Raw genomic sequence first — 27085 nt, forward strand, 5'->3', positions numbered from 1 at the left:
TCTTCTGTCTGGCAGGTTACTTGATTGGATTGCCTGGGAAGCCTGGCCAGTCTTTTGTAATGATAAATACTTAGTTCCTGGGCCAGGTCACAGGCTCACACCCTATTGTATCTTAAATCTGCCTGTAAGACAGGATTTGTGAGGAAAGAGACAATGGGGAGGTTTCCCACTTTGTCCTTGCAGAGAAAACATTTGCTCAGTTTAGGAATCAAAATGGTTCCAGGTTGGTCTTCCTGTGCTGATCTATGTATGTGCTTGGTTGGTACACTTATGAACATTACCACATATCTAAGACTATGGGACGCAGGTGGTGCTGTGGGTTAAACCACAGAGCCTAGGACTTTCCGATCAGAAGGTTGGTGGTTCGAATGCCCGCCAAAGGGTGAGCTCCCGTTGCTCAGTCCCTGCTCCTGCCAACCTAGCTGTTCGAAAGCACATCAAAGTGCAAGTAGATAAATAGGTACCGCTCCGGCGGGAAGGTAAACGTTATTTCCGTGCGCTGCTCTGGTTCGCCAGAAGCGGCTTAGTCATGCTGGCCACATGACCTGGAAGCTGTACACCGGCTCCCTCGGCCAATAAAGCGAGATGAGCACCGCAACCCGTGAGTCATGACTGGACCTAATGGTCAGAGGTCCCTTTACCTTTAAGACCTCAAAATTCCTATCACACCTTCCATGTTAAGGAAATAATGCCTGATCAACCCCATGCTTTCTCTTGGCTCAAATAAAGTATACACGGATAGGATCGCGCTGCAACCCTGTGCTCTTATTTATTCGCTGTAATCAGCCTTAAGAGATCCCAGGGCAGTTCAAAGAATAAAAGTCAGCATATAAATGTAATAAAAATTCTGTGAACCGCCCTGGGTCCTCTTAAGGAAAAAGGAGGCATATAAATTCAATAAAAGTTTTTTTTAATTAAAATACATTTGTTGCTAGGCGCGCGATAACTGGCGGGGCTGCGCAGCTTCACGACCGCCAAGATCTTAGCGGCGCCCTGAAAACTCTACCGAACGCGCAGCCCTGCCGCTCTATGCTCCGAACGCCCGCGCCTCGGTGGTGCCCCGAGCGCTCGCGCAGCGGCTGTTCTAGGCTTCAGCGAAGGCGGCGGCTCTATCGTCAAAGGCAGCAGTCCTCTCTAGCTCTGGCCTCCGGCGCGCTCTATCGTCGCAACCCGCCCACCCCGAGCTCCAGAGCGAGAGGGTGCGTGTCTGAGGGAGTGCGTGCTTCTTCTCCCTGGCGGGGCCTACTCCCGACAATGCTGGCGGCGGCTCTGGCTTCCCTGAGGCGTTAGGGCGGCGGCGGCGCCTCCGCCGCCTTCCGTCCCCCCTCCCCTCACGGGCGCCGCGTGAGGCCGAGGCGAAGCCGGCGGCGGTGTCGTCTCTGTGAGGTAAAAGCGGGCGCGACCGGCGGCGACTCAATCAGGGCGCGAGGCGAGGCGGACGCGGCCGAATCAACGAGCGCGAGGGAAGGGAAGGAGGGCGGGCGAGAGAGCGAGCGGGTCGGGGAAACGCCTCGGGAGGAGGGAGAGGCGGCTCGCGGAAGCCGGGCGCTCGCGAGCGGTTCCCGTTCGAAAAGGCGCTCGCGAGGCGGTTGGGATTTGGCGGGAGGGAGGGCGAAGCGCCCGCGCCCGTCTCCTGACGCCCCGGCGGGAGGCAGACCTTCACCCGCCGCAGCTGTTGCACAAGCGCCGGGTCTCACCCGCGGACGCCTCGCTCGCTATGGGCGAGGGCTCGGCTTCCCCTCGGGCTCGCTTGCCCGCCGGCTGCTGCTGCTGCCTCCTCCTCTGGCCTCCCTCTTCTGACAGTTGGCGAGAGGGGGCTTCGAAAGCAAAGATATTATTATTATTATTATTATTAGGCGAGGGGGGTTCGAAAGCAATAATAATAATCATCATCATCATCATCATCGGAAGTTGGGAAGCAACCAAAACCTTCGCACAAGTCTCAAGCAAGCTTTCGACTTGCAGGCGTTTGGGTTGCACTTTGATAAAAGATGCGTTTGCCGCCTTATTTCCAGCCAGGTTTGCCCACTTGAATAAAGTATTTGGGGGGGGGGGAGGGTGCGCGTGTGTTTGTGCAGGTTAACCCCCGCCCTGCATGACCGATCGCAAGATTGTGGCACACGCACATAACCGATGTGGCACGCGCACCACCATTTGAGTGACAACGCCCATCAACTTTGAGGGGAGCTCGGCTCCCTCGGATGTTTTATTGGTGCGGGGAGCGGGGCAAAGAGACCTCGGCTCCTTGGAGTTGGCTGCAGTGAACGCCTGTATACACTTTTTAAGTACCTAAAGCGAGTCACGTGATGGGCTTAATCTTAAACGGAAGGTCGGCTTCCTTTGTGCTCAGGTGCAACTTCCGCAGTGCTGTGTGTCGTCTGTGTGTGTTTGTGTGTATTTAGGTGTATCCTTAAGATATGCTTTTCCAAAGGAAGGCTCGCCTGGCATCAACTCCGATTGTCTTTTTTTATTTCCCCCAGGCTTTAAAATTCTATCTGTAAAGCTGTGCTGGGGATATATTGTTAAAATATTTATATCCTGCCTTTTGAACAAAATGTTCAGGGTAGTTCACAGACGTCAAATTACAATGACTGCTGCTTTTATTCTGCTGTTTGTTTTAGGTGTGCCTGAATCTGCTGATTTTACTGGTCCTTAGTGGGTTTTGGGAAGCAGCTCTAGAAAGGTGTACAGCTGTAATGGTATATTGAAAGGGAGTGTGTGAAGTTGTAATGTGAAAACAGTGGCAGACAGGTGTATGAAAATGAATCTCATACATGTATTCTGGATAGATAGGCAGAATTGGCTGCAGTTTCTAGCTTACCATATACTCTGTGCCAAACCAAGGCTTGTGAAATAGCTCTGAGCTTGTTGAAGATAATCAAAAGAGAACCTTTAAATAATCTACTCTAGTTCGCCCAACTTTTGGGGGCTACTTCTATTACGTCTTTCAAGGGTAATTCTTGTTCATAATTGTTTTAAAGAGACAATGTAGAGCTGTAGTGATCTAAAATGAGTGATCCAAATAAGTAATCTAAAATGCATTGCAGGGGGTTGGACTAGGTGATCCTTAGGGTCCTTCCAACTCTACAATTCTATGAAAGGGATGTTTGCAGTTTCTCTTTTACATCACTCATGAAATAATTGTACCTTCTTTGACTGAGTTAATTGCATGTTCATTTTCTTTTAATACAGGCCACCTTGGAGGCCTGTTATCAAAGTGGAAAAGTAAGAAGTAGTTTTTAAAATAAATAACCTTTGGAGGCAAAAAAACCCACCCATTGATGCTGTATTATTAATTAATTAGTCACATTTCTAGGTTACCCATCACTTGAGTATCACTGGGTGGTTTACAATATAAAAGCACAAAAATACATACCATAGTAACAAACAGTAATAACCCTCCACATTTTAAAAGGCCATAGATTGTTTAGTTAGCCAAAGGCCTGAGAGAAGAGGAATGTTTTTGCCTGGTGCCTAAAGATATGTAACTAAGGCACCAGGCAAGCCTACCAGTGGACAGCATCCCACAAACAGAGCCACCTCAGAAAAGGCTTGTTTTGTATAATTGGTTGTTAATTTGTTTGAAAATCAATAAAAAATAATTGCCAAAAGGAAAAGGCCTGTTTTGTGTTGCTGCTTTCTGGACATCTTGCAGAGGGGACACACAAAGAAGGGCATGAAATCATTATTGGAGGGTCCAAATTGATTCAAATGGGGAGAGGCAGTCCTTGAGATCCATTCTGAACATGGTAGGTATTTTAAATATATCACTCTGGACATCATTTTAGCAGAATCATGACACCTCTCTCTTCCTTCAAATACTTCAACAAATCCCACATTTTGGTATTTAGGGCTTTGCCAACCATCTCTTGCTATTCTTGCCTTCATCCAAGGATAGGGAACCAGTAGCCTTCCAGATGTTGAGCTGTAGCTCCCATCATGCCTGACCATTGGCAATGCCATATAGGGCTGATGGGAGTCCAAAGCCCACCAGCATCTGGTCACAAGTTTCCCACTCCGGCTCTTCATCTTATCTTGTCTTCCTCACTATTGAAATGTTAGTTATAAATTTATTGGAGCATGGACTATTTATTTGGATTATGTTGTTCTGTAAAGTGTGTACATTGGTGATGCACTATAAATAAACAATAGTTTTACTACTACACCCGAGTGCTTACTAGATACTTTTACAAACAAGAAAATAGATAGATTCCTCCCCAAGGTGGTTTAAAATTTACAAAATGAAAAGGGAGGGAATGTGTAAGCAATAGTAAGCCCAAATCTAAAGTGGTAATTGAAATGAGTTTTAAGTTGTAGAAGCTGTTTTAAAATGAATGATAAGAAATTAATGAAGAGTAAAATAAGAGAACAATGGTATGTTTTGAGCATTTCTTAAAAGAGAGCCGAATAGGCTTTTCATAAATAATTATTCTAATAATTTATATCACACTTTTCCACAAAGGTTTTGCTTAAGGCAAATAAAACAGAAATTCACATAAGAAAGCACAGTAATCAAACTATTAAAGTCAGATTATCAAATTATTTTATAAACAGTGGCAAAAAAGAGGACAGCCTCGATCAGTACATTAAACAGCAACAGAATCAAAAGCTGGTTTTACTAAGTTCAGTTGCCAGTGGAGCACAAATAAAGAAGAATATGATGTAATCTTTCAGTGCAGGGAATCCACATACAAGGCGCCACCATAGAAAAAGCTCTCTGCTAACCTTGCTTCAGAAGACATTGGAACACATAAGAGGAGCGCAAGAGGTTTATGAAGAGAATGACTTACATAGAAGCAAGAGCAAAAAAGATCAAGATGTTTAACTGGAATAAGAGGTCTTGGGTTGCCCAAGGAGTTTTTGAAGAACCATGAGTTTAGACTGGAACATTAGTGTTAGTTTACTGTGGTGTACATGTACCCCGATGGTAAGCTGGTTATCTATAGTGTGCTCCTAAAGCTGCAGAATTGTAAAATTTGCATTGTATATTTGCAGCCAGCCAGTTTACCAAGTGGCTGCATGGATACTGTGCATTGCTAACTCTTTGTGGCTTGGTCAAGATGGGACAATATAAGTTGTGCATTCAACTAGACTTAGCTGAGTATATGTGTGACACAGCTTTAGAAGGGGGCATAGTGTGGGACAGGTACAGTTTGCTGCTTGGCTGCTCTTTAGGTGCAGTTACTTTCTGCTGCAGGTAGTGGCAAATTACAAGCTTGATCAAAGTTTAAGGTGGTATAGAGAAAGATCAGAAAGTAAAACATTACATCAAGACGATCAAACATTTTGTTTGGGAGAAACAAAAGGAAACTTTTAGCAGTATTAAACACAACAAAGAGAGGAAGAAAGAAAAGTAGTAAGACCTCGTATGAAGGGACAACACAAGTACAAAGGGGCAATACCTTTAGCTCCACCCCCATCTTTGTATGGAGTGTGCCAGCTTCCCACTTGTTCAGGTGTAACTTCTGACATGGAAAGCCTTTCCTAGTTGTGTAGGCTCCCCACATGATTTAGAAACTTACACAAGAAAAAAAGGCTCCCCACAGCAGAAGTTAGCCCTGAGCACTTGGGAGTATGGCACAAGCTGTATGATGACTGGGTTAGGGTTAAAAGTGAGTCCCTGCAGCCCCTTTGTTGCTCCTTCACATGAGTAGTGCCTGGTTAGGGCTACAGTTAGTTGTTAACATTGCCTGTTAGCCTTAAAGGTAAAGGGACCCCTGACCATTAGGTCCAGTTGTGGCCGACTCTGGGGTTGCGGCGCTCATCTCGCTTTATTGGCTGAGGGAGCCGGCGTACAGCTTCCGGGTCATGTGGCCAGCATGACTAAGCCGCTTCTGGCGAACCAGAGCAGCACACGGAAACGCCGTTTACCTTCCCGCCAGAGTGGTGCCTATTTATCATCTTGTACTTTGACGTGCTTTCGAACTGCTAGGCTGGCAGGAGCAGGGACCGAGCAACGGGAGCTCACCCCATCACGGGGATTCAAACCGCCAACCTTCTGATCGGAAAGCCCTAGGCTCTGTGGTTTAACCCACAGCGCCACCCGTGTCCCTCCTGTTAGCCTTACATTTGGACAAAGGTTGTAAAAATATTTCAGATACCCATGCACCAGCAGGCACTTGAGATGTTTACATCCCTGATATAGACTGGACAGTTTGTACAGGTTTCATGATTCTCCAAAAGTACTATAGAAAAGAAAGCTACATTTCTTCATCTAGTGAGAGCTATGAAACTCTTCTGGATGATTATCTGTTTCCAGTTTTGTCTGTGTTCTGAAAATTTTGGCTTGATCTAAGTATTTTACAGTTGCCAAGAGCTGGGGTGTACGTATGTTTTTCCAGTTGGCTACAGAATTCTCTCAGCATCTAAAGTGGTTAACTGGAATAGTTTCTTTTCTCCTGAAGTATAGTTCTTCCAAAATACCAAAGAATTGGGAACTCTATAACAAGTTAATAGAAATCTTTGCCACATATATAATAATGACAAGAAAAGCCTACATTTATTAAACTCTTTAAGAAGAAGAATTAAAAGATTGTTCTTTCTCACTTTGTTAGGTTAGTGAAGGCCACAAGTCAAATCCCTCCTTTGGCATGAACTCACTTCATGGCCTTATTTAAGCCACTCTCTCACACTGTTGCCCCCCACCCTCATCCATGTGACGGCCTACCTTGTAAGGTTGGGGTAAGGTTACAACAATGTAATGCATGTGAAGCATTTTGAACACTCAAAATTGCAGTGGGCATACTAAGTATTAATAGGGTTAAATTAGAGCAGAAGAGGTGATTCAGAAGTGCTGCAAGATGGTACGTAGGAAACCACCACATTGGGAAGGGTGAATTCACTGCTCTGAAAAACTAATATTTTGGAAGATACTCTTGAAACAGTATTTAAAATAACTATAAGGCTGCATGAAGAGATTGTGGTGCTTCTGTTGCATCAAGTAACTTAATTTAGAAGAGTCAGCCATGCCAACTAATATCAGTAATTCACTATTCATTGTTTGGTTAAATTTTGTTTAGCAAATAATAATAGACTATTTAACTTGCAGATAGATCAAGCCAATATATATATAGACTTCTTTTCATCTTAATTAAAAGAAGACTATTAAGCACTACATTTCATTTGTTCATGTAGGAAAGAATTGATTGTGATTAGATAAAACAGGCTTCATATTAGAGATGAATGTCTTGTTTTGCATTGTTCAACGCGGTAGCAGTGATGGTGGTTTTCTAGAAAATTTTCAATCAGAGCATTTTTTTTTTGGTAACATCCCATTGCCCAAATCAATTGAGATTTGATTTAGTATGTTTGTTTTACTGATGTTTAAGAAACATCAGTAAAGTGCTATTTTTGTACACAGTACACATGTCTGAAAAGCTTTTCAAGTAGTTGTTGAGGTGGCGGAGGAAAAGGTGCCACTTTGCTGCCTCAGATCCCAAGCTGGTATATTGAAGAGGCCTGAATCGATCCCATTGCCATCATGTGATAGCAGCATGGCCAGCTCTGTCCTTTCCCATGTTGTAGCTGACCACCACTGGCAGTAGCTTCTACCCATCTGTCACTTGGGCAGGGACATTGAGCTGCCCCTTGCTGGTGGCACTGGCCCATCAACTGGAAAGACTGGGCAAAGAGGCACATCCAAGAGCTATATAGCTGCCTGGAGGATGTTGGCATGGCACCCCACCTGCCACTCTTGTTCCTATGCTAAACCAAGCTTAATGCAAGAACAGTTAAGATAATAAGGTTTTGTTGCTTTTGTAATATCATAAGAACAGCATTTGAAAGGGACTTTCATTTGCTTTTTACCAATTAAGTAATAAACTTGCTTCTTGTGTAATTACATTATGTCGCTCCAATAAAAAAATGCAAGGGTCCATATAAATGAAAATAATGAATTAGGCAAATATCTTGAGAAGTGCAATTTTCGTTTATTTTTTGTCTAGGTCAAGAGTTGAATGTCTGAAATAGACATTTTGAGACACTTGGTGGTTTGTTTGTTTTTCTTTCCTTTTCTCTGATCACCTTTTAACATTTTCATTTATTTTAGAAATTGTCTATGAGGCAGAACCCAGTTTGATTACGTTTTGCCTGTTTTTTTCTTGAATTTATGAGCATCCACAAAAGTGTGAAAGTAGTATATTGACTCAGCCTGTTCTGACTCAGTTTCTGCCTTTGTTTTAATTATAAGTAGGAAGTGACACCCCTGCTCACTTAGCAACCTCCCTAACTCCCACTCCAAAGCACTTCTCCTGCAAAGCCCCTCCACTTCCCATTACTGTACTCCTTGCCAAAGTGCCCTCCCCTTACTCTTTGCCACCTCTGTAGCTTGCTCACACCATTTCACCACCACTCTTACTCAGTGCACCTTGCCTGCTCCGCCCCCATATGTGCCACCCCTCTCATTAGACTTGCCCCACCACCACAAGCCCAGCTTGCCTGCTCTGCTTTGCTGGCTCTTCTGCGCTGTCAGCCATCTCACTCAACCCACAAACCACTGGAAGCCCGACTTGTTCATCCATTGCCTCTCATGCTTACCTGCTCTGCCCATTTATCTTTTCATTCTGGGAGACCAGCAGGGCTAGTAGCTGGTAGGGGAAGACTCCCTGTCTTCTTCCACAGCCTGAAGCTTAATCCAGATAAGACAGAGGCTGTTAGTGGGTGGATCCCTAGACAGAATGGATGGGAGGTTGCCTGCTCCTGATGGGGTTAAACTTCATCTGAAGGAGCAGATATGCATCTTGGGGCTCCTTCCAGTTCCATTGCTGTCATTTGAGTCTCAAGTGGCCTCAATGGTACGGAGTGTCTTCCCTCAACTTCAGCTGCGCTCCTATCTGGACAGGGATAGCCTAACTGCTGTTGTCTATGCTCCGGTAACCTCTAGGTTAGGTTACTGCAATACATTATATGTGGGGCTGCCTCTGAAAATGATTCAGAATCTTCAGCTGGTGCAGAATTCAGTGGCTAGGTTGCTCACTGGGGCAAAACGGTTTGAGCATATAATGCCAGTCCTAGCCCTACTGCATTGGCTGCCAGTTAGTTCTGAGCACAATTCAAAGGGCTGGTTTTGATCTATATAGCTTTACGTGGCTCAGGACCACAAGACCTCAAGGACCACCTCTCCCAATGTGAATTGATCTGGACCCTTCTTTGTGTGCCTCCTTTGCAAGAGGTCCAGAGGGCAGCAACATGAGAACAAGGCTTTTCTGTGGTGGCTCCCTGCTTGTGGAATGCTCTCCCCCAGGGAGGCTCATCTGGCACCTTTGTTACATATCTTTAGGCATCAGGCAAGAATATTCTTCTTCTCCCAGGCCTTTGACTAATTAAACACTCTATGGCCTTCTAAACTGAATGCGAGGGTATTGTTTTCGTTTGTTACTATGACATGTATTTTGTGTTTCTATATTGTAATCTGCCATGCAATCCTTGGATAAAGGGCGCTACAGAAATAATAATAATAATAATAATAATAATAATAGGTAATATAGTTGTCACAATCTTGCCCTGCAAAATACAAACACTGTGTTCTTTGTAGTTGGATGGCATTATTTTGTGACACCTTTATATCTCATTTTGTGTGGAAGGTTATAGAGATTCCCTGAGATGGAAGAGATATTTCCAGACCATGTTCCTTACAAGCTTTTAAAAGCCTTGTTCTTTCAGTTTGTAAACAATTTGTAATTAGAAAAAGTACATAGTTTTCAAACTCTTTAAGGAACTTCTGTATTGACTTTTTCGCTGATTAAGTCCTTCTCATTGCAGAAGACTGTGGGGCATGTTCCAGGATGCACAGTTCTTGCAGAGCACTGACCAGGCCTATTGTGCCTCATTGTTATTCTTTGTGAACAGAGAGGGCACTTTATACAACACTCACAAAACTCCTGGGCAGCTGCACATTGCAACTATTGGTAATGATGGGCTAGCTCCCTTTTAGGGAAGTTTTCCCACTTTTACTGATCTCCTTATTGAGAAACACCAGAGTTCTTTGGAGAATAGTTTGAAAACCATAGCAGTAGAATAGTACAAATGGAGCTGCAACTGAATGTTGCAGTTTGGAATGTTCTTGTTCAGTGTTCCAGTCAGCCAGCCGTTGCTGGCTCTATTTCTCTATTACCACCAGCATGTCCCTCACTCCAAAAAACCACTGAGCATTTTACGGTCACTGAGCATGGTCTGATATGATTGGGCTGTGGGGGTAGGGGGTTGTCTTCTTACATTCCCCTCCAAAATATTTTCTCTGGTTCTGCAAATCTTGGCATCCCACTGGGCTGCCGATACCTCCCTCGTTGCTTAGCAGCTTGGTTTTCTCTTTGTAGCTATTATAACTCAACATCTGAGTTCACTTGTAGAATCTCTCTCTCTCTCTCTCTCTCTCTCTCTCTGTGTGTGTGTGTGTGTGTGTGTGAGAGAGAGAGAGAGAGTAGTATGTGCTAAGTTGTCATTGTGTTCATGAGAGGTGTCTGCTGTTTGATAGCACGATTCATCTGATTAAGAATGGAAAGGCTGAAGTCAAGCTCTTGAGACTTTTTCATTATGGTGACTTGCATTCTTCAGGTTTTAGAACTGAGCTCCTGTGGTTGGTCTCGGCAGGGAAAAATCAATGACTCATATTTCCATTGAGAGAAATGTAATTTCCAGTTTCTCAGCAACAGCTCTTGCAACTATTTCAAATGTTGTGTAACAACATGCTCAGAACTAGCAGATCATCTTTGACTGCCTCAGAGGTATTTTTATTGGAACACTGTCTGTGCATACCCTGGTGCTGTTGACCAGGAAATGCTTAATTGTGCAGCAGGTGTAATAAAATGCACGGCAGTTACATACCATAGATGCAGAAAGTTCTGAAACAAACTAGAATACAAATAACTTGTCCTCCACTACCACTCCTCCCCTATTGTTCTCTCGTGGGAGAAAAAATACCTGTGGCACAGTTGAGGTGATTTTCACCCATTCTGTTTTCTTCGTGCAAGTCCTCCGTGCTCTGTTCTAGAAATTCTTTTGAGGGGTTCGGGGGGGGGGGAGAAGAAATCAGAAAAACCCTCTTTCCTTGCCCCAAGGCAGGAGCATCCTGTGCACTGAGTTATGTTCACAGGAGCTCTGTATCCAAACTACTATTATATATGGATTTTTTCATTTCAGTAAAAAATAGAATTTATAAGTGGCAAAAGACCATTATGTGACTAATTACCACACTATTGTATCAACTAGGTGTCGCTCACAAGGATATAAAGAACCGTATTACACAGTTTCAAACTAATGGTCCATCTAGCATAGTGGAAGGCCATTGTATTTCTTGAAGGTCCAAAATTCATGGCAGCAGCAATGGTGGTGTCCAGAATACTTGTCAGTGGGTATAATCCAGGGAAGTTCAGTGTACCAAAGTCTATTGAAATCAGCAAGATTTAAAATGTTTCAGGCTGCATAAGTTCCATTGCTTTCAGCAAGGTTCAAGGCCTGTCTCTGAATTGCGCATATTGACAACTCCTGATGCAAGATCCTCTTTACGATGGCTGGCAAACACAACTGTGGGTAGAGCCAAGACAGTAATCACCAACAAGGCAGTATTATTTTATAATGTCCTCTGGCACTCTTTGTAAAGCATCCGTCTCTCTTGGGTAATAATAAACTCTGCATTTTGCGGTCTTTTGGTTTCTTATAGGCTGATTATGGAAGAGGCTCACAAAAGCAACAGTAACAATTCAGCAACACCTCCACAAGCAGCATCTTTACAAGGTACCACGCTACAAGCAGCTCAGCTTTCTCGTGTTTCTCAACAGGTAAAGAAAGCTATCTAAGGTCAGATCCTCTGAGGAATTTTTAAGTAGGTTAATTTGAAATTTTACTGTACAATATTGGGTTGTTTTTTTACAGTGCATTATATTTGTGTGTGTGTGTGTGTGTGCATACATAAGTTCCAGGAATTTGAGCTAATCACGTGTTTCCTGTGTGGAGCTGAAAAATGCATCCATATCCACTAGATATTGACATGTCTCATAAAATCCAAATGTTCTTTCTTTAGATCTTATTCCAGGATCACCTAGGCTGACCGGCTAAGCAAAGAAATGGGAAAGTTGAGCATCTCCATGTTTTTTAACTTAAGAGTTGCTAATTCTGAAAAACTGTCTCCCAGTCACAGAATCATAACAAATCTGCTATAAAAATACTGGTTAATCAGCTGTTGTTTGCTTCAGTATTTTTTGCTTCCTACGGCCTTTCTGACCTTAGCACAAAGGACAGGAGCAAAACAAAGGGTGCAGTCCACCAAGCACTGATGTTGTGAAGTTTCATTTTATTGGTGCTTATGCATGTGCTCTGCTTGATCTGAGTTGAAAAGAGCAGAGGCTGTACTTGCTAGATGGCACTGAAAATTAATGAATTTGGGTTCTGTTGCAGAGTGTCTGAATTTCAGAACTTTCTTGTCAGTGGAAGTTAGAAAAGCACGACTTCTTACAGCATGGGTGGTCAGCCTTTATTTTTTGTTGGCGGCAGTGGCGGGGGAGGTAATTTTCTCTAGGGTAATCTGTTGGGAACCATATACAGGCAGTGGACAGATCCAGAGACAAAAGTGTTCTGAATTAGCTATTTTGGAATAAAGATTGCCCTGCTTCATTTTTCACCATAGTGATCTCAGAGTAGAATTCCCAATTACAGATGTGCTTATGCCCAATGTATATATGCACAAGACTATCGGTCTCAGTTGGGGATGGACAGAATTACTTTCTCCAAGCCATGAAATGAGTAAAAAGCTTTTACAAGATTTATTTATTTTTATAGATAAATAATGCATCTCCCAATTGTATAATGAAGAAAAAAACTGGGGGGGGGGGACACAAAATCCTTTTTAAAGGTCAAGAAAAAAAGGAGAAAATGAACAGAAAAGAGGGAAGTCTGATGGCATGGAGGAATGGGGGCAGTTTCAGGAAGTGTTAGGGCTGCATGAAATGAGGTCAGTGCAAAAGGCTCCCAAGCTGCAGGTTGCCCATCTTTGTCTTAGTTACTGTAAAGCAGAAATGAATAATGACATAAAATAGCCACATTTTTGTTATTAGATTTGGAAAACGATCTTACTTGGGCTGAAAATCATGTATGTTTTGAGTGGCACATTACCCCTGAGGACATCTAGTGTGAACTTGTGTGAACTGAGGTGTCTTGATATGATAGCTGGCTAAATGCAACCACTATTCAAAAATGGATATTTACTTAAGAAGTCTTGTCTTACTAGAAATTTAGTACTATTCTTCCTCAGTCTCAGTGTCATTAAATGTAGGCGCTTATTGATTTATTGCCTAAATTGTGTTTTTCGTGATTTGGCTAATCAACTCTTGATTTGTTTCAGATGTCCCTTAGAGGTCAAACTCCACTGACAGTGGTTCAGCTCTCTGGGGATCAAGTCCAGGGAGTCATTCATACAGCTCAAACCTCATCTGTCATTCACTCACCACAAGGGCAATCAGTGCAGGTACTGTTAACTTTCTTTGGAAGTTTTATTGACAGCACCTGAATTTTACTATAGTGCATTTCAGCCTATTGTGGGGTGACAGCAGCAAGCCAGCAAAGCTCCACATCATTATTATGGACTATTATTTTGTCTTATTTATTTAAATGCCTAATAATGTGCTAGACACCAATTAATTAAAAAGTCGAAACCAAGTCCGGTGGACAACTTCCACTTGTCCAATGAAACTTGCCTTCCCTCTATGCCCCCCACATCTAGAGATGTGAAGGCCTGAGAAGAAACTGGAAAAATTGGGGTGGGGAGAGTGAGAGATCTTAGGGGGGCAGCCCCACCATTTTTTGTGTTTTGGTGCGAGCTTCACAACTTTACCCACACACTTCTACAAATCTGCTCCAAAGGATTGAGGGGAAACCCAGAGCAGATTTGGAGATGGAAAGGAAGTTTGTTGCCTAAGCAGAAGCTCTGCTCACACATTCTCTTAATTAGATACAAAATAATATCTGGATGAGTTCACATTTTGTGGCAAGTGCAGTAATCAGTTCATAACTTTAAAGCATCAGTCTGACAGATACTTCAAAATGGATGTACGAGTTATGGTTTCTAATGCTGATTCGCATAAAAATGATGCAAACTCATCCATGTTTAGGCGTTTGTGTACATATTGTAAGAAAAAGGAAGTAGCCCTGGAAGGGTTGCATGGGCAGAATGAGGTGTTACCATCCTTCACAGGATTGCACCTTGTGTAAGTGTGAGTAACCCCCAATACCACTTCACTGCTGTAACAGCAATGGGCAGATAAAGCTGTCTACAAACACAGGAAGCTACCTTCACTGAGAGAGACAATTTATCCGTCTAGCTCCGTACTGACTACACTAACTTGCAGTGACTGTTCAGAGGTTTCAGGCAGGAGTGTTCCCCAGAGCTGAGTGGAGTTGCCCAGGGGTGGAACCTGGGACCTGCTGCATGCAAAACACGTGGTCTACAATATATTGTTTCGGAGTATTACAGGAGTGAAAGGAAAAAGTAGTCTTCTTGCTCTCCGGAAGCCTCCCTCATATCCTGCTACATAGGAATAAAGTGCTGTGACTGAGAGCCTTAACTTGAGCCTTTTAATGTTCTATAGCACAGCAGGGAAAGTGGGTTTTTTTTTGGGGGGGGTAATTTTGTCTTTTTCTCATTCTGAAACTACCCCTCCCCCATGAGCCAAAGACTGCATTGCAACATTTTGACATGGCTGATAGGAAGTGCATCAACGATCAGAACTTGGATGGAGCCACTAGGAGGAACTCTGGGTGGGTGGGTAGAACTTTTACCTCATCCACTCTTTGGAGCCAGCAGTTACTATGGCTGGTTAGACATATAAGAAAGACCTCACATAAACTTAATGCAGTATTTAAAATCTTCAGGATTATGTGCACCAATGATTAAAAAATCAAAAACAACACAAAACCAAACAAGAAAAGCTAAAGCTAGTATAGGAAGAAACAAACAATAGAAAATATTTTTTCATGTTTTGATCAATTGTGTATGTTTTCAGCTGCCTTGAAAAGCCTTGTAAGCCTTCTCTTAAGGTGTTGTTGGTTATTTATAATAGTAGAATCTTAGCGTTGGAAGAGACCTCAAAGGTAATCTAATCCAAATCGGCTGCTACAGCATCCTTGGTAGATGGCCACCCAGTCTCTGCTTAAAAACATCTAATGAAAGAGAGCCCACCACTTTTCCAAGGCTGCTTGTTTAGCTGTTGGACTATTCATGCTATCAGGAAGTTCTTCCAGATGATTAGTTGAAAACCCCTTTTTGGAGATTTGAACTTATTGGTTTGGGTCCTGCCCTCTCCAGCAACAGGAAACAAATTTGCTCCACCTATACGATAGCCCTAGTTGAAGCCTTAGTTGAAGATAGCAGTAGTATTGCCCCCTAAAAATAATAATTAAAACTCCAATGTTTGTGCATTGTCTGTGTTACATATGTCAAAGATCTAAAAGCAGTCATTTTGTTTCTAATATAGAGGAATGTGTCTTACACTTAGGAGTTCTGTAGGATAAAAATGCTGCAATTTCATCGCTGAAAACTGAGGGAAAGCTAGAGCTGCCCCTCTCTCCTGACAGCATCCTTCTTTTTGTTTTACTTTACCAACATACTTTTGCAAGAGCTCTATGCCCTGTGGAGCTTTTGCTGCTGCTTCACCAGTTAGCTGTAAATGAAAGACGTTTATTTGGGAACACCAGAAGGACTGTTGACATTTGCCAAACTGGTGAAGTGCGCAGAAAGAATGAAAATCCAAGAGTCCTTGAGACATTCCTGTTTTGTTTCCGTATGTTCTTCCTTCCTTATCTAAATCTGCATATTTTCAGTTTGGAGGCTTGAATAGATATCATTACATTGCTACAGGCTTCACTGCAAAATTAGATATTGTTAAAATAAACTGGTGCTGTTCTGATTTTAATGCTGTACCAGCAAAGACCAATCTTTGTTCCTTCCTACATCACACATTCACTTATTCATACAGAAGAATGATAGACTATTGACTTCTTAATGCTATCACCATTTGCACTGCTGTTAAAACCCATCTTTTTCAACATACCCAACACCAAATATTTTTGCAACTATTCCAGAAACTTTGACCAACCCCTTTTCTCATGAGTTTGCAGTAAGTGTTTGTGTGCTTGTTTTATATTGCAGTCCTATGAATTACTTCAGAACAACAAACTCTACAATGGATCATGTTTATTTTTTTTAGTTTAAATAGCAGTAGTGGTGTGTTCCTTTTGAAGAAACTTGTTAACTCTAAATGTAATAAAAAACGTTTGCAAATGGTTGAAAACCTGCTGATTCAGTTATACTTGGCATTCCCAAAAGGTGTCTCTTGGCATTCCTGCTGTCTCTTACGCTATTCAGCAACATAATACAAAATGTGTTTCTTTCAGGTGTCTTTGTCAGAAAGTGACGATTCACAAGATTCCTCAGATAGCATAGGCTCTTCACAGAAAGCCAGAGGAATCCTAGCACGCCGTCCATCTTATAGGTCAGTTCCTTATGCATTTCTTTGGTGCTCTTCAGCGGAGCTTTTCCGGTTGGTAAGATGCATGCAGCCCACAGGGTTTGACAGATCCATCAGAAGCTGCAGAGTGGTGGTCATGATAAGGATCTGGCCTACCAACACAATCCAGTTCCCTACCCCTATATTGCAGAAAGGTGGAATTTAACTTTTTATTTTCATTTTTTTTAAAAAAAGGTAAATAATTGTCATTTTCTCCAACGCCACAAAGCAGCATCTTTCTCCCTGTATTCTGGTTCTGTCCACCATGAAAAGACATAAAAGTAACTCGCATCTTACATGAGGGTCCACATGTATACGCAAAAATGCTTGTCCAAGCTTTTGGAAGGAAGCAGGAGGACTCTAGGACCATGCCAGAGCTCTTGTGCCTCTTTCCCAAAGCCTGGTGCCCCACCAAATGGAAAGCAGCTTGAGGGCTCTGGGACACTGCTACAGTCCTCATGCCGCTTTCCCAACACCAGGAAAGCCCACAATCAGCGGCGGACTTGGGTCTTTCTGATTTCAGCAGTGCCCTGTGTGAGGCCCAAAGTCAATGCATGCTGCCACCTTCTCTTGTTCTATTTACCGTATTTTTCGCACTATAGGACGCACTTTTCCCCCTCCAAAAATGAAGGGGAAATGTGTGTGCGTCCTATGGTGCGAATGCAGGCTTTCGCTGAAGCCTGGAGAGCGAGAGGGGTCGGTGCGCACCGACCCCTCTAGCTCTCCAGGCTTCAGGAGAGCCCCACCGCCAGCCCCACCAGCTCGGGGGACAGCGGGAGAGGCGCAGCGCACCCTTCCTGCTGTCCCCCGACTTGGCTAGAAGGCTGGCGGGGGGGAGAAGGCTGCTCCTCCCCGTCGCCAGCCCCGCAAACTCGGGAGACAGCGGGAGAGGCACAGCGCGCCATCCCGCTGTCCCCCGACTTGGCTAGAAGGCTGGCGGCGGGGAGAAGGCTGCTCCTCCCCGTCGCCAGCCCCGCAAACTCGGGGGACAGCGGGAGAGGCGCAGCGCGCCCTTCCTGCTGTCCCCCGACTTGGCTAGAAGGCTGGCGACGGGGAGAAGCCTGCTCCTCCCCGTCGCCAGCCCCGCAAACTCGGGGGACAGCGGGAGAGGCGCAGCGCGCCCTTCCTGCTGTCCCCCGACTTGGCTAGAAGGCTGGCGACGGGGAGAAGCCTGCTCCTCCCCGTCGCCAGCCCCGCAAACTCGGGGGACAGCGGGAGAGGCGCAGCGCGCCATCCCGCTGTCTCCCGACATGGTTTGGAGGCTGGCGGAGGGCTTCATCCTCCCCCAGCCCCGCAAGCTCCCAGAGCGATGCGAAAGCTGCGCGCAGCTTCGGCATGGCTCTGGGTCCCGTTCTGGGGGAGGGGGAAGCTCGGGCTTCCCCCGCCCCAGCCCCGCGCCTGGGGGGGGGGAATAAATTTCCCCCCTTTATTTCCCCCCCCAAATCTAGGTGCGTCCTATGGACCGGTGCGTCCTATCGTGCGAAAAATACGGTAAATCCCTATGCCATAGTTATGATGCCCTGTGGCGCCCCTTAGGCTCAGCACCCAGTGCAGCAGAACCGGTCATACTCCCGAAATCCACCCCTGCCATGATCACAGCTTTGTGCAGGTGTGTGTGCGGCAGAGAATTAGTAAACGGAGAGCGGGTTTCTTCTGCTCTCTGGTCATTTATTTACTTCTCTACCACCCATGCAAAGCTGCAGTCGCCTAAGTAAAATAAGCATAAGATGCGAATCACCTGTACTGCATATCTAGGGTTATGCATTGGGAGTAATGATTACATTTTTTAAAAAGTGTTTTTTCAGCCATGTCTGGTATCTTTGCTGTAATTTTTATAGAAAAATCTTCAATGATCTTTCTTCTGAAGACGCACGAGACAGGAAAGGAGATGAAGCAAGTCCTGGTATCTCTACTATCACATCAATGTCTGTCCCTACGCCCGTTTACCAAACAAGCACTGGACAATATAGTATGTATTATTTATAATTGTCTGTGTTAGGAATGCTGTTTCTGGAAATACATTTCAAGTTGAATTTTGTATTAGCCTGAGAATAATGCTATCCAAAGGTCTCTTCTGAAATTATTATAACAATTCTGCTAAGAATTATTTTTCTTTTCATCTATTACTAAATAGTTTAATCAGAATTTGCAGGCCAGCAAAAGGAAGAGAATGTTATGGACTCGCCTTCAAGGTTTTTAAGCAGAGGCTGGATGGCCATCTGTCATGGGTGCCTTAATTTGGATTCCTGCATTGCAGGGGGTTGGACTAGATGACCCTTGGGTCCCCTTCCAACTTTACAATTCCATGGTTCTATGATGTGGTTTGGCAAATGAAGGTGCTGGTTGCAAAATGAAGTAAATTGTTCACAGGAAAGAGACTGTAATTGGTGGAAGATTTTTGTGATATCAGCACAACAGAAAGAACATGATAGCCGTACATTAGGGTTTTAACTTTTTTACAACCTCATCTTCCTATCGCTTGGATGAACTTTTGCCTAAAAACAATCATCCGTCATTTCCAAATATTTTGAAAAAGAGTTCCTGCCTGAAATCAATAAATCAGTTTTTGTATATGTAACTATAATGCATTATATTATGTATTATAATACAGGAAAAATAGAGCATGCAAATTTTCTAATGCTTGTACAATGTTTTGTACATTGTACACCACTTCTTATTGATTAGAATAAATCAAAGTTGCAGTTTGTCTTCTGCTGCAAGCACCAGAAAGTTCCTGCGTCACCTTGAGTGCGTGTTCTTCGCACTGATTACTTCTTGTTATCTGTGGAGTTACGGATGGCTCCCGTTTCCAGTGATTCTCCAATACCCGCAATGCTTTTTTGCAAGGTTTCAATATTTCTGCCAAGTTCTTGAAGCCATTTTCATTGAGTCATATGACATTACATATACGGTGATTCCAGCTTTTCATTTTGGGGTGACCTTTTTTTGCAACTGAAAAGAATTAGTTTTTCAGTGTTTCTAAGCAAAAGTTCATCCCTTTATGATACAGGAAATCATGGTTTTATGGAGGGGCGGGGTCAAGAAGTTATAAACCTACCGTATACACCACTGCACAATGATCAGTATTTCTCTGTTTCATTATTTCTTGTCTTAAGTTGCCATTGCTCCAAATGGACCATTACAGCTGAGCAGCCCAGCGACAGAGTGTGTGCAAGGTTTGCAGACCTTTACAAATGCTGGTGGGACTCCGCTATTACAGTATGTACAGACATCTGATGGTCAGCAGATACTTGTGCCAAGCAACCAGGTGGTTGTGCAGAGTAAGTACCTACTACAAATTATTCAGAAATGCTCCTATTTCTCCCTGCCACTGTGGTTTTCCAAGGGATGACATCTACTTTTCTTTTTGTAGCTGGGTACTAATTCTTTTGTCAGGCAGCAGCTTTCAGGCCCAATCCTAATCCTGAGGATTTCCTTCTCACACAATTGCTATGTTATGTTATGTAACGATTGCTATGGCCATGTGAAGCCCATGTTAATTTCCGTTAAACATACTTATCTCATCTACACCGGTCCAAAGATTGTTGAGAAGGGTTTTCATCCTGGTTGCCTCTAAGGCTAAGAAAAAAATACAGTACTGTCACAGATTATTCTATTTCCCCCCCTATTAATCATGGTGTATTTTTTTTTAAAAAAAGTCTGTATATTGTATGTGTCCTGCCTAAAGCCTTATTGATATGCAATACTACATAAGCAGAATCCAGGGTTCTGCACAGCCTTCTTAAAACAAGGTGTCCTCATCTGCATGTACAGCATTAAGCCTGCCTTGGATCTGTGACCCAGGCAGGAGTTGGGCTGGTGAACTAACATTGCACATGCAGCAGCTGAGGGCCCAGTTTTAACAGAAATCATGTTTTTGCATTGCCAGTGTCATGTTGGGCTTCCTTAAGCTTCTGCCTAGGAATGAAGTCAGCAGAATTATGTAATTAACCAATATTGCATATTCATCAGCATTGTTTTGAAGGTGCTGCCGCTTCAAAATAGTTTTGTCAAAATACATTCTGAAGGAAGGGAAGTAAAACTAAAATTGTTGAAAAGGTGTAATGTTTATCTTTGAGTAATCCTCAAGAGATATCTGGCTACTGTTTCCTGAGCCCATATCCCGTTTTTTACATGTACACCCTCCACTGCTGTGTATGTTTTGTGCTTGGCTGTGTGTGCCCGAATTCAAACAGGAAATGTGGGTCTTCTTTAAAACACCTTTCTTCACAGCATTCTTTACTGTGGTTCCTCAACAGCTGCATCAGGAGATATGCAGACATACCAGATACGCAGCACACCAACCACCACTTCCCTCCCTCAGACGGTTGTGATGACAGCTCCTGTCTCCTTGACATCTCAGTCAACCAAGACGGATGATCCACAGTTGAAACGTGAAATACGGCTCATGAAAAACAGGTATTTGGTTTCCCATTTGGTCTTAGGCATTCACTGAAATATATTCCCCATAAAATAATCTTTGGCTACAGAATCATATCACCCAAGATTAGCAGTAGACTTCTCTTATTTTGCCCTCTTCCCCACTACCCAAGAAATATTTTTTCCCTTTCTAAACAAATGCTTATTTAGACTATAATTATTTGGGGTGTTTGACAGCTTTTGTTTCTTCAAACGTTTCCAGTTTAAAGAAACAATGTGGGAGGGGGGCTGTTAATTCTTTTTTAAGAAAGACTAATACATTAGTTAAACAGAAGGGAAACTCAGGACGTTTTCAAAGGAGAAGTAGATTTCAGCCAGTCCTGTCCTCCTAACACCAGAGACATGTGCATTCATTCATTCATTTATTTATTTGCATTTATTAAACTACTTTATATTTCAAAGATTTCTAAGCTGTGTACAGTCTAAAACCAACCACCAAGATATCAGTTAAAACATTGCAACAAAACCACAACCTGAAACCAATAAAGCAGCAATATAAAAACACAGACCAATCAATCCCCAGGTGATCTAATGGCCAGGTGGTCCTGCGTTGTTAAGGGCCTCATATGTTAACAAGACTTAGAACTTGGCCCAATAGCTGATTGGCAGCTGATCCACAGGTGTCATATGTGAGCATCTCCTTAATTCCCACTCAGGATGAGAGTGGTAAATACAACTAGTCACTAATACTGTATTTGCATCTCCTTGGAGGCACTGCAAGCTCATTATACAATTTGAAAAGACTAAATTGCCCCCAAAATGCTAGTGCCAATTTATTAAAATCTTGAAATTATTGGTACAATAAAGAAAGCTTAAAGGTGTTAATAAACTAGCCAGCTATAAGAAATGGTATAAGGGGACCATGGCCGCATCCCTCTTCAAGTATTTAAGTATTTGCTGTGGATGTTTATCCTGAGGACAGTGTCACTTTGTTCAGAGGGTCATGTATCACTGATACCCTCTGTTGCAGCCCCTGTATTTCCTTTTCTGCAAATGTGTAATTGTAGACAAACTTCGTTACTTTATTAAAAGCATATTTAAGGACATGTGCAGGGCTCTGCTGAATCAGGCTGACGGCCCATCTAGTCCAGTTGCCTATGAGATACCCTCTAATTTCTCATTAGTCCCAAAGCATTATTGTTCACAAAGCCAAAATGTACTCCCCTGAAATGTGTGCTTCAGGCAGATGAAATAATTTATCTGTTTACAGATTTCCAGACCATTTTTAAAAAAACATTAGATCACTAATATGATAATTTGAACTCTTCAGGCAAAAAGAGCAAGCTTGCAAAGAGCTAATCCTTGCAGCTCTTTAAATATTTTTATGTCAAGTAGATAATCAGTATTTTTTCAAAGAAAGCGGCTTTGTTTTACTTTTCACAGTCCGTGAAATGAAAAAGGCAAGCCTCTTTAGATGAACATCAGCTATGAAGCAAAAGCAGAATGCTTGTAATTCCAAACTAGTTTGACTTCTATGTAATAATTAACAAGCTTTGCTTTTGAATTTCAGAGAAGCAGCTCGAGAATGCCGTAGAAAGAAGAAAGAATATGTGAAATGTCTTGAAAATCGAGTTGCTGTTCTTGAAAACCAGAACAAAACTCTAATTGAAGAACTAAAAACTTTGAAAGATCTTTACTGCCATAAAAATGTGTAAAAGGAGGAAAAAAACACCTTTTTGTGAATATAAGAATTTCAGAAGGATTTTTTATATTAATTTTTTTTAATTAAAGGTCAAAAATGAATCTCTTCTATCCAAATTCCACAAAGACTTGAGATTCTATTTAGAACCTTTGATGGCAGAGTACAAAAAGGAAGTATGAAAACTCATGAAGAGTTCTGCTGGCACAACTGGAATCTTCATTTCAATCAGGATAAGTGGGACATGTACATTCTGTCAATCAAGATGTTTGAATTTCTTGTGCTACAGCTGAATTTTTTAATGCCTATGGCATTTGATTGCCATTATGCAGAAGAGCTGAATCTTTTGCTTTCAGGTGTTAATGCCTGTCAACATATAGCTAGCATAGGTTCAATTTATTAAATCTGATATTTTTTTCTGCTCCCTTCACAGGCTAAGGATCTTCACCACATAGTGAATGCACAGGTAGCAGTAGTTTCTGCCCTCGCGCCAGTCCATGTGTTGAAATGCACAACTATAGTAAGGATCCATATGTGCCAGAGAGTGCAGCACTCACCTGTGATTGGAAGGCCTACTCTTCCAAGGTTCCCAGTTGGGTGGAGACCTGACACAATTTTTATTCCAACGTATGGGGGTCAAAACCTATTGCAGCCCACCAACAGGGAGAAGAATCCTAAGAAAGCTGTCACAGTTAATTGTACGTACAATACGTTTTGCTTCAAATTGTCAATTCTAATCTCTGTGTTGAGAAGATGCACACACTACTTTGCTAGAAACTATATTTGGTTTTAGCAGGCAGGCAACTTGTTTAAAAGAAGGGTGCTCTGTCTTAGGATGTGGTCATAAGACTCCTTGAGGAGTAGATAACATATATCATGGCCTCGTTTGCATGTCACAATAAGCCAGTGTTCATCTTAAATGATGTTTTCATCATGAAGAACCCCTCTCCACACCAGGCAGGTCCCCATGTGGCTTCTTCCCATTGTATGGAGCTCAGGCAGGTCAAATAAGCCATAGAACGCCTTGTCATATCATCTAAACCTGCAGAGTGGTGGGGTGTATTTATAATGAAAGATTGGCTTATTGTGCCGTGAAAACCAGACCCACATATCATTGCTCATACAGATGCTCTGAAATGTTTAATGCAAGAGAACAAATGTTGCAGAAAATATTTTCAAAGGGCTTTTGTGTGTGTATGTCACTGGGTAGAAAAAAACAACATCTTGAGATAAACAGAAATGATTTTTTCAAGTGAACAGGCATCCCATATTCTGTTTGAATATACTTCTTTTGCTTGTACAGAAGCATTAAACTCCAAATTCCCTAGCTTTGTCTCAGTTCAAAGCACAAAGAAGCTAAAATTATATACCAAAGGTAAAATCTAGTATGTTTATATATGTTAAAGCACTCAATTACAAAACTGAATTTGTAAACCTGACAGTGACTTCTTAAAGTAATTCCAATTTTATAAGTAATCCAGTTGACATAGACACCAGGAATATTTTTGTAGTTACCTTTGCAAATTCTATAATTGAGTTTATATGGATATTTTAAATTTTTATAAAGTTTCAATAAACAGAGATATTTTCCCTCTTAGATTATCAATTCTATATTTTTATGAGATGCTCAAGAAAACTAGAACCTATTTCTATATATTTCAATAGGCAAATTTAATTTAACAAAAATTGCTGGAAATATTTTTGAGAAAATAGTTTAGTATTCACAGAAGGTACATTCGTTTATAAATTCACTTTAAAGACGCTGTCAGGGATAATAATAGTGTCATTTTGGTTCTTGTTCTCAAGGGATGTTAAAGTATCTTTTGACATCAGTTGGGTTCTTGAGCACACAATGAACTAATTAACACAAGCAATGTAGCCTTACCCTAGTTAATGTTGTTGATTCATTCCAATTCAATTTGATTCATTTCAATTCATTTCATTCCTTTGAAATGTTGCCACTAAATGCATTAGAGGAAAAAAAATATATCTATTGCCATCATGGCACAGCATTCCACACACTGTCCCATTAACTCATTTCCCCCCCAATACTTGGTGGCTCTGGGGACTTCCCAGACATGCAGAAAAGTATTTGCTCATAAACATTTTTAGAATTCTTCCCCCTTCAAGAATTGAGAATAACACTTGCTCTCTGAGAACTACAAAATAATGAGCCTTTTCTTTGTATGTAGGTACAGGGGAATTGTGACAAAGGCTCACAATATAAGCCTTGGAGGAGGCAAACAACCCCCAACTTTATTTTCTAATCCCTGAACCCAATATGCTGTTATTATGGGTTCTAAATTAATAGATATAATGCGGAATGCTTATGGCTTAAAGTATCCTGGAAGGAGGAGTGATACTGGAAATGCACACCCTGAGCAGCACATCTGGTTCCATTATCCCCCGCAACCTCTCTAATACACCACAGGGAGGGAGAGGTAAATATAGACCCTTACTACTAAGGCTCAGAACTAGGCAAGCATCTTCCATTTCACCTAGTACTTTTAAAGCTCAGCAGCCTGCACTGTAAGGCTGTTGTAGCAGCACAACAGAATGCCGAGATTCAAGACTCATTTAGAACCAGAACTCAGCAATCTTATTCTAACAGGAGTCCATTTGTGAAATTTCTCATCACCACAACCTTTATTGCTGAAAAGGGGAAGAACTGTGGAACTATAGTAGACCCTGATTTTACCCACCCCCTCTAAAAAAAAGAAACTCCTATTGTCCTTTAAAAAAACAACAAAAGTTGAATTTGGCTATTAAATCAAATAAGGAAATTGGCCCTAAGTGAAAGGAAGGTGGAATATGGAATATTCATGCATAACCCAGAAAGTCTCTATAGGCTTTTGCACATGCAGATAGGCTTCTAGCTTTGCTTTCCAGCATAACCTCCATTCTGTATGTCAATCTATTTTTGAAAATCCCATTTCAGCTGTGGGTTATATGTTTTGTGTGGAGGCAGATGAGGGCTGGTCAGTGCCTTCCTCTGGATTGCAACCAACAAAAAGTACTGTGTGGTGTAAGTATTTCACAACCTGGCCTGGAATCTTCTAGCTATTTGTTGTACACTTATTAATTTCTTGTGTGTGAGTTTCAGAGGATTCAAACTTTCAGGTGTGCTGCATCATTTTTAGCATGATACTAAATTATATTTTGCTTCTAGGACAAAAGTGTGATCTGCAAGTTTTCCCATACATCTCAAGTATATGTATATTTAATAGTAACAAAATATTTTGCTGTTCAAATGTTATTAAAAGAGCATTTGATTATTATTATTATTACTATTATTTCAGAGCAAGAACAGGGGAGGTCGTGGTGTTTAAGAGCAAAATGCAGGTTGATAACCTGTTAATGTGCACTATTATTTTGAAACAGGAACCATAACCATGTCCATCACAGAAGTACACAGTCATCAATTTCATTTTCAGTCATTATTTAAAGAGGCATATTCGTGCTATTTGCCAACCTATCGTCTGGTCATTATAAAGCTGAGTTGTGAGCACAGGCAATATTACAGTTATTGATGATCCTAACCATCCTCAAACTTAGCAGCTTTGCTTAAAATATTTGTAATTTTTTAAAAAAAAAAAAACCATAGGTGGCTGTACCCCTTGACTTCAGTAATAAAGACCCTGAAATGCTGTTTCAAACTGCCTTGTTAATTCAGCATGTGGGAAAGTCTGGCGCTGATCTTATTCATACAAAAGTATCTGAATTTGTTTATTCTTATAAACACATACTTTGTTTTAGCCTTTGATAGGTATGTGGCTTGTTGTTTTTAGTACTGTGTAATCTGTAGATTTACACAGGAGAAAGAAAGTATGCTGTTTACTTTGTTCAAGGAAGACCTGCAGAGGGAGCCAAGATCAAGTTTTCTAATACTGAAAGCCATTGGATACTATGGAACTAGTTGTAGCAAAGCTCACGGCTACTAGTGAGCAAAGCATAGTGTATCTCAAAAATCATGTAAAAAATGCAATAAGATGGGAAAGGAGGACTGAAGACTTGTTGCAACTAAACTTCAAACAAGGTGTGTGCACTTAATGCAATTTGTGTTTTATTTTTAAAGTGCTATGGCAACATTTAGCATCCGTCGTGTAGTTTCTATAGCCAAGGATGCAGAATAAAGGGTTAAATTGTGTGTTTGAATCCATTTTGGAGGGGGAAGTAAGTAACTGATTTACGGAGCATATTGCTTGTTTAAAAATAATAAATTCCCCTAATATTATTATTTTTTACAACATGGAAGAAGGGAGGGTGTCACCCATCTCTCTCTGTTCCACACTGCTGACACAAGGTTATTTGAACAGAAACTGGGGGTGGGCAGGGCAGAGGTGACTTTTGCATATTCTCTTCCTCACACCACCCTCCCTGTGTTCCTCCAAAGCTCTCCCCCTCCTCCCCTGTGGTGTTACAAAAGGAAGGGGAAGTCAGTGGAAATCACCTCCCTCCATCCTTCTGGTCATGGAAGTCTATACTAGATTATTCCATTTGTAGAGGAACACAA

At 42.1% G+C, this 27085-nt stretch overlaps 1 protein-coding gene across 3 annotated transcripts; it reads left to right on the forward strand.

The window, feature by feature from the left end:
- The first annotated feature begins 1185 nt into the window (after positions 1–1185).
- On the forward strand, positions 1186–25850 carry ATF1 (activating transcription factor 1). 3 transcript variants are annotated; one of them, XM_053375111.1, is made up of 8 exons: positions 1186–1386; positions 11657–11774; positions 13334–13456; positions 16381–16478; positions 18332–18462; positions 19610–19774; positions 20753–20912; positions 22444–25850. In XM_053375111.1, exons 2-8 carry the CDS (start codon positions 11664–11666, stop codon positions 22586–22588), a joined length of 933 nt encoding a protein of 310 aa, XP_053231086.1. In that variant the 5' UTR covers positions 1186–1386; positions 11657–11663; the 3' UTR covers positions 22589–25850. The 3 variants fall into 3 exon arrangements, with proteins under 3 accessions (XP_053231086.1, XP_053231087.1, XP_053231088.1); XM_053375112.1 differs by lacking the exon at positions 1186–1386 and having other exon boundaries at positions 11670–11793; XM_053375113.1 differs by lacking the exons at positions 1186–1386; positions 11657–11774; positions 13334–13456 and adding an exon at positions 14656–14749.
- Positions 25851–27085: the final 1235 nt, after the last annotated feature.

Source organism: Podarcis raffonei, chromosome 2 (assembly GCF_027172205.1).
Source record: "Podarcis raffonei isolate rPodRaf1 chromosome 2, rPodRaf1.pri, whole genome shotgun sequence".
In the NCBI taxonomy this organism is placed as follows: Eukaryota; Metazoa; Chordata; class Lepidosauria; order Squamata; family Lacertidae; genus Podarcis; species Podarcis raffonei.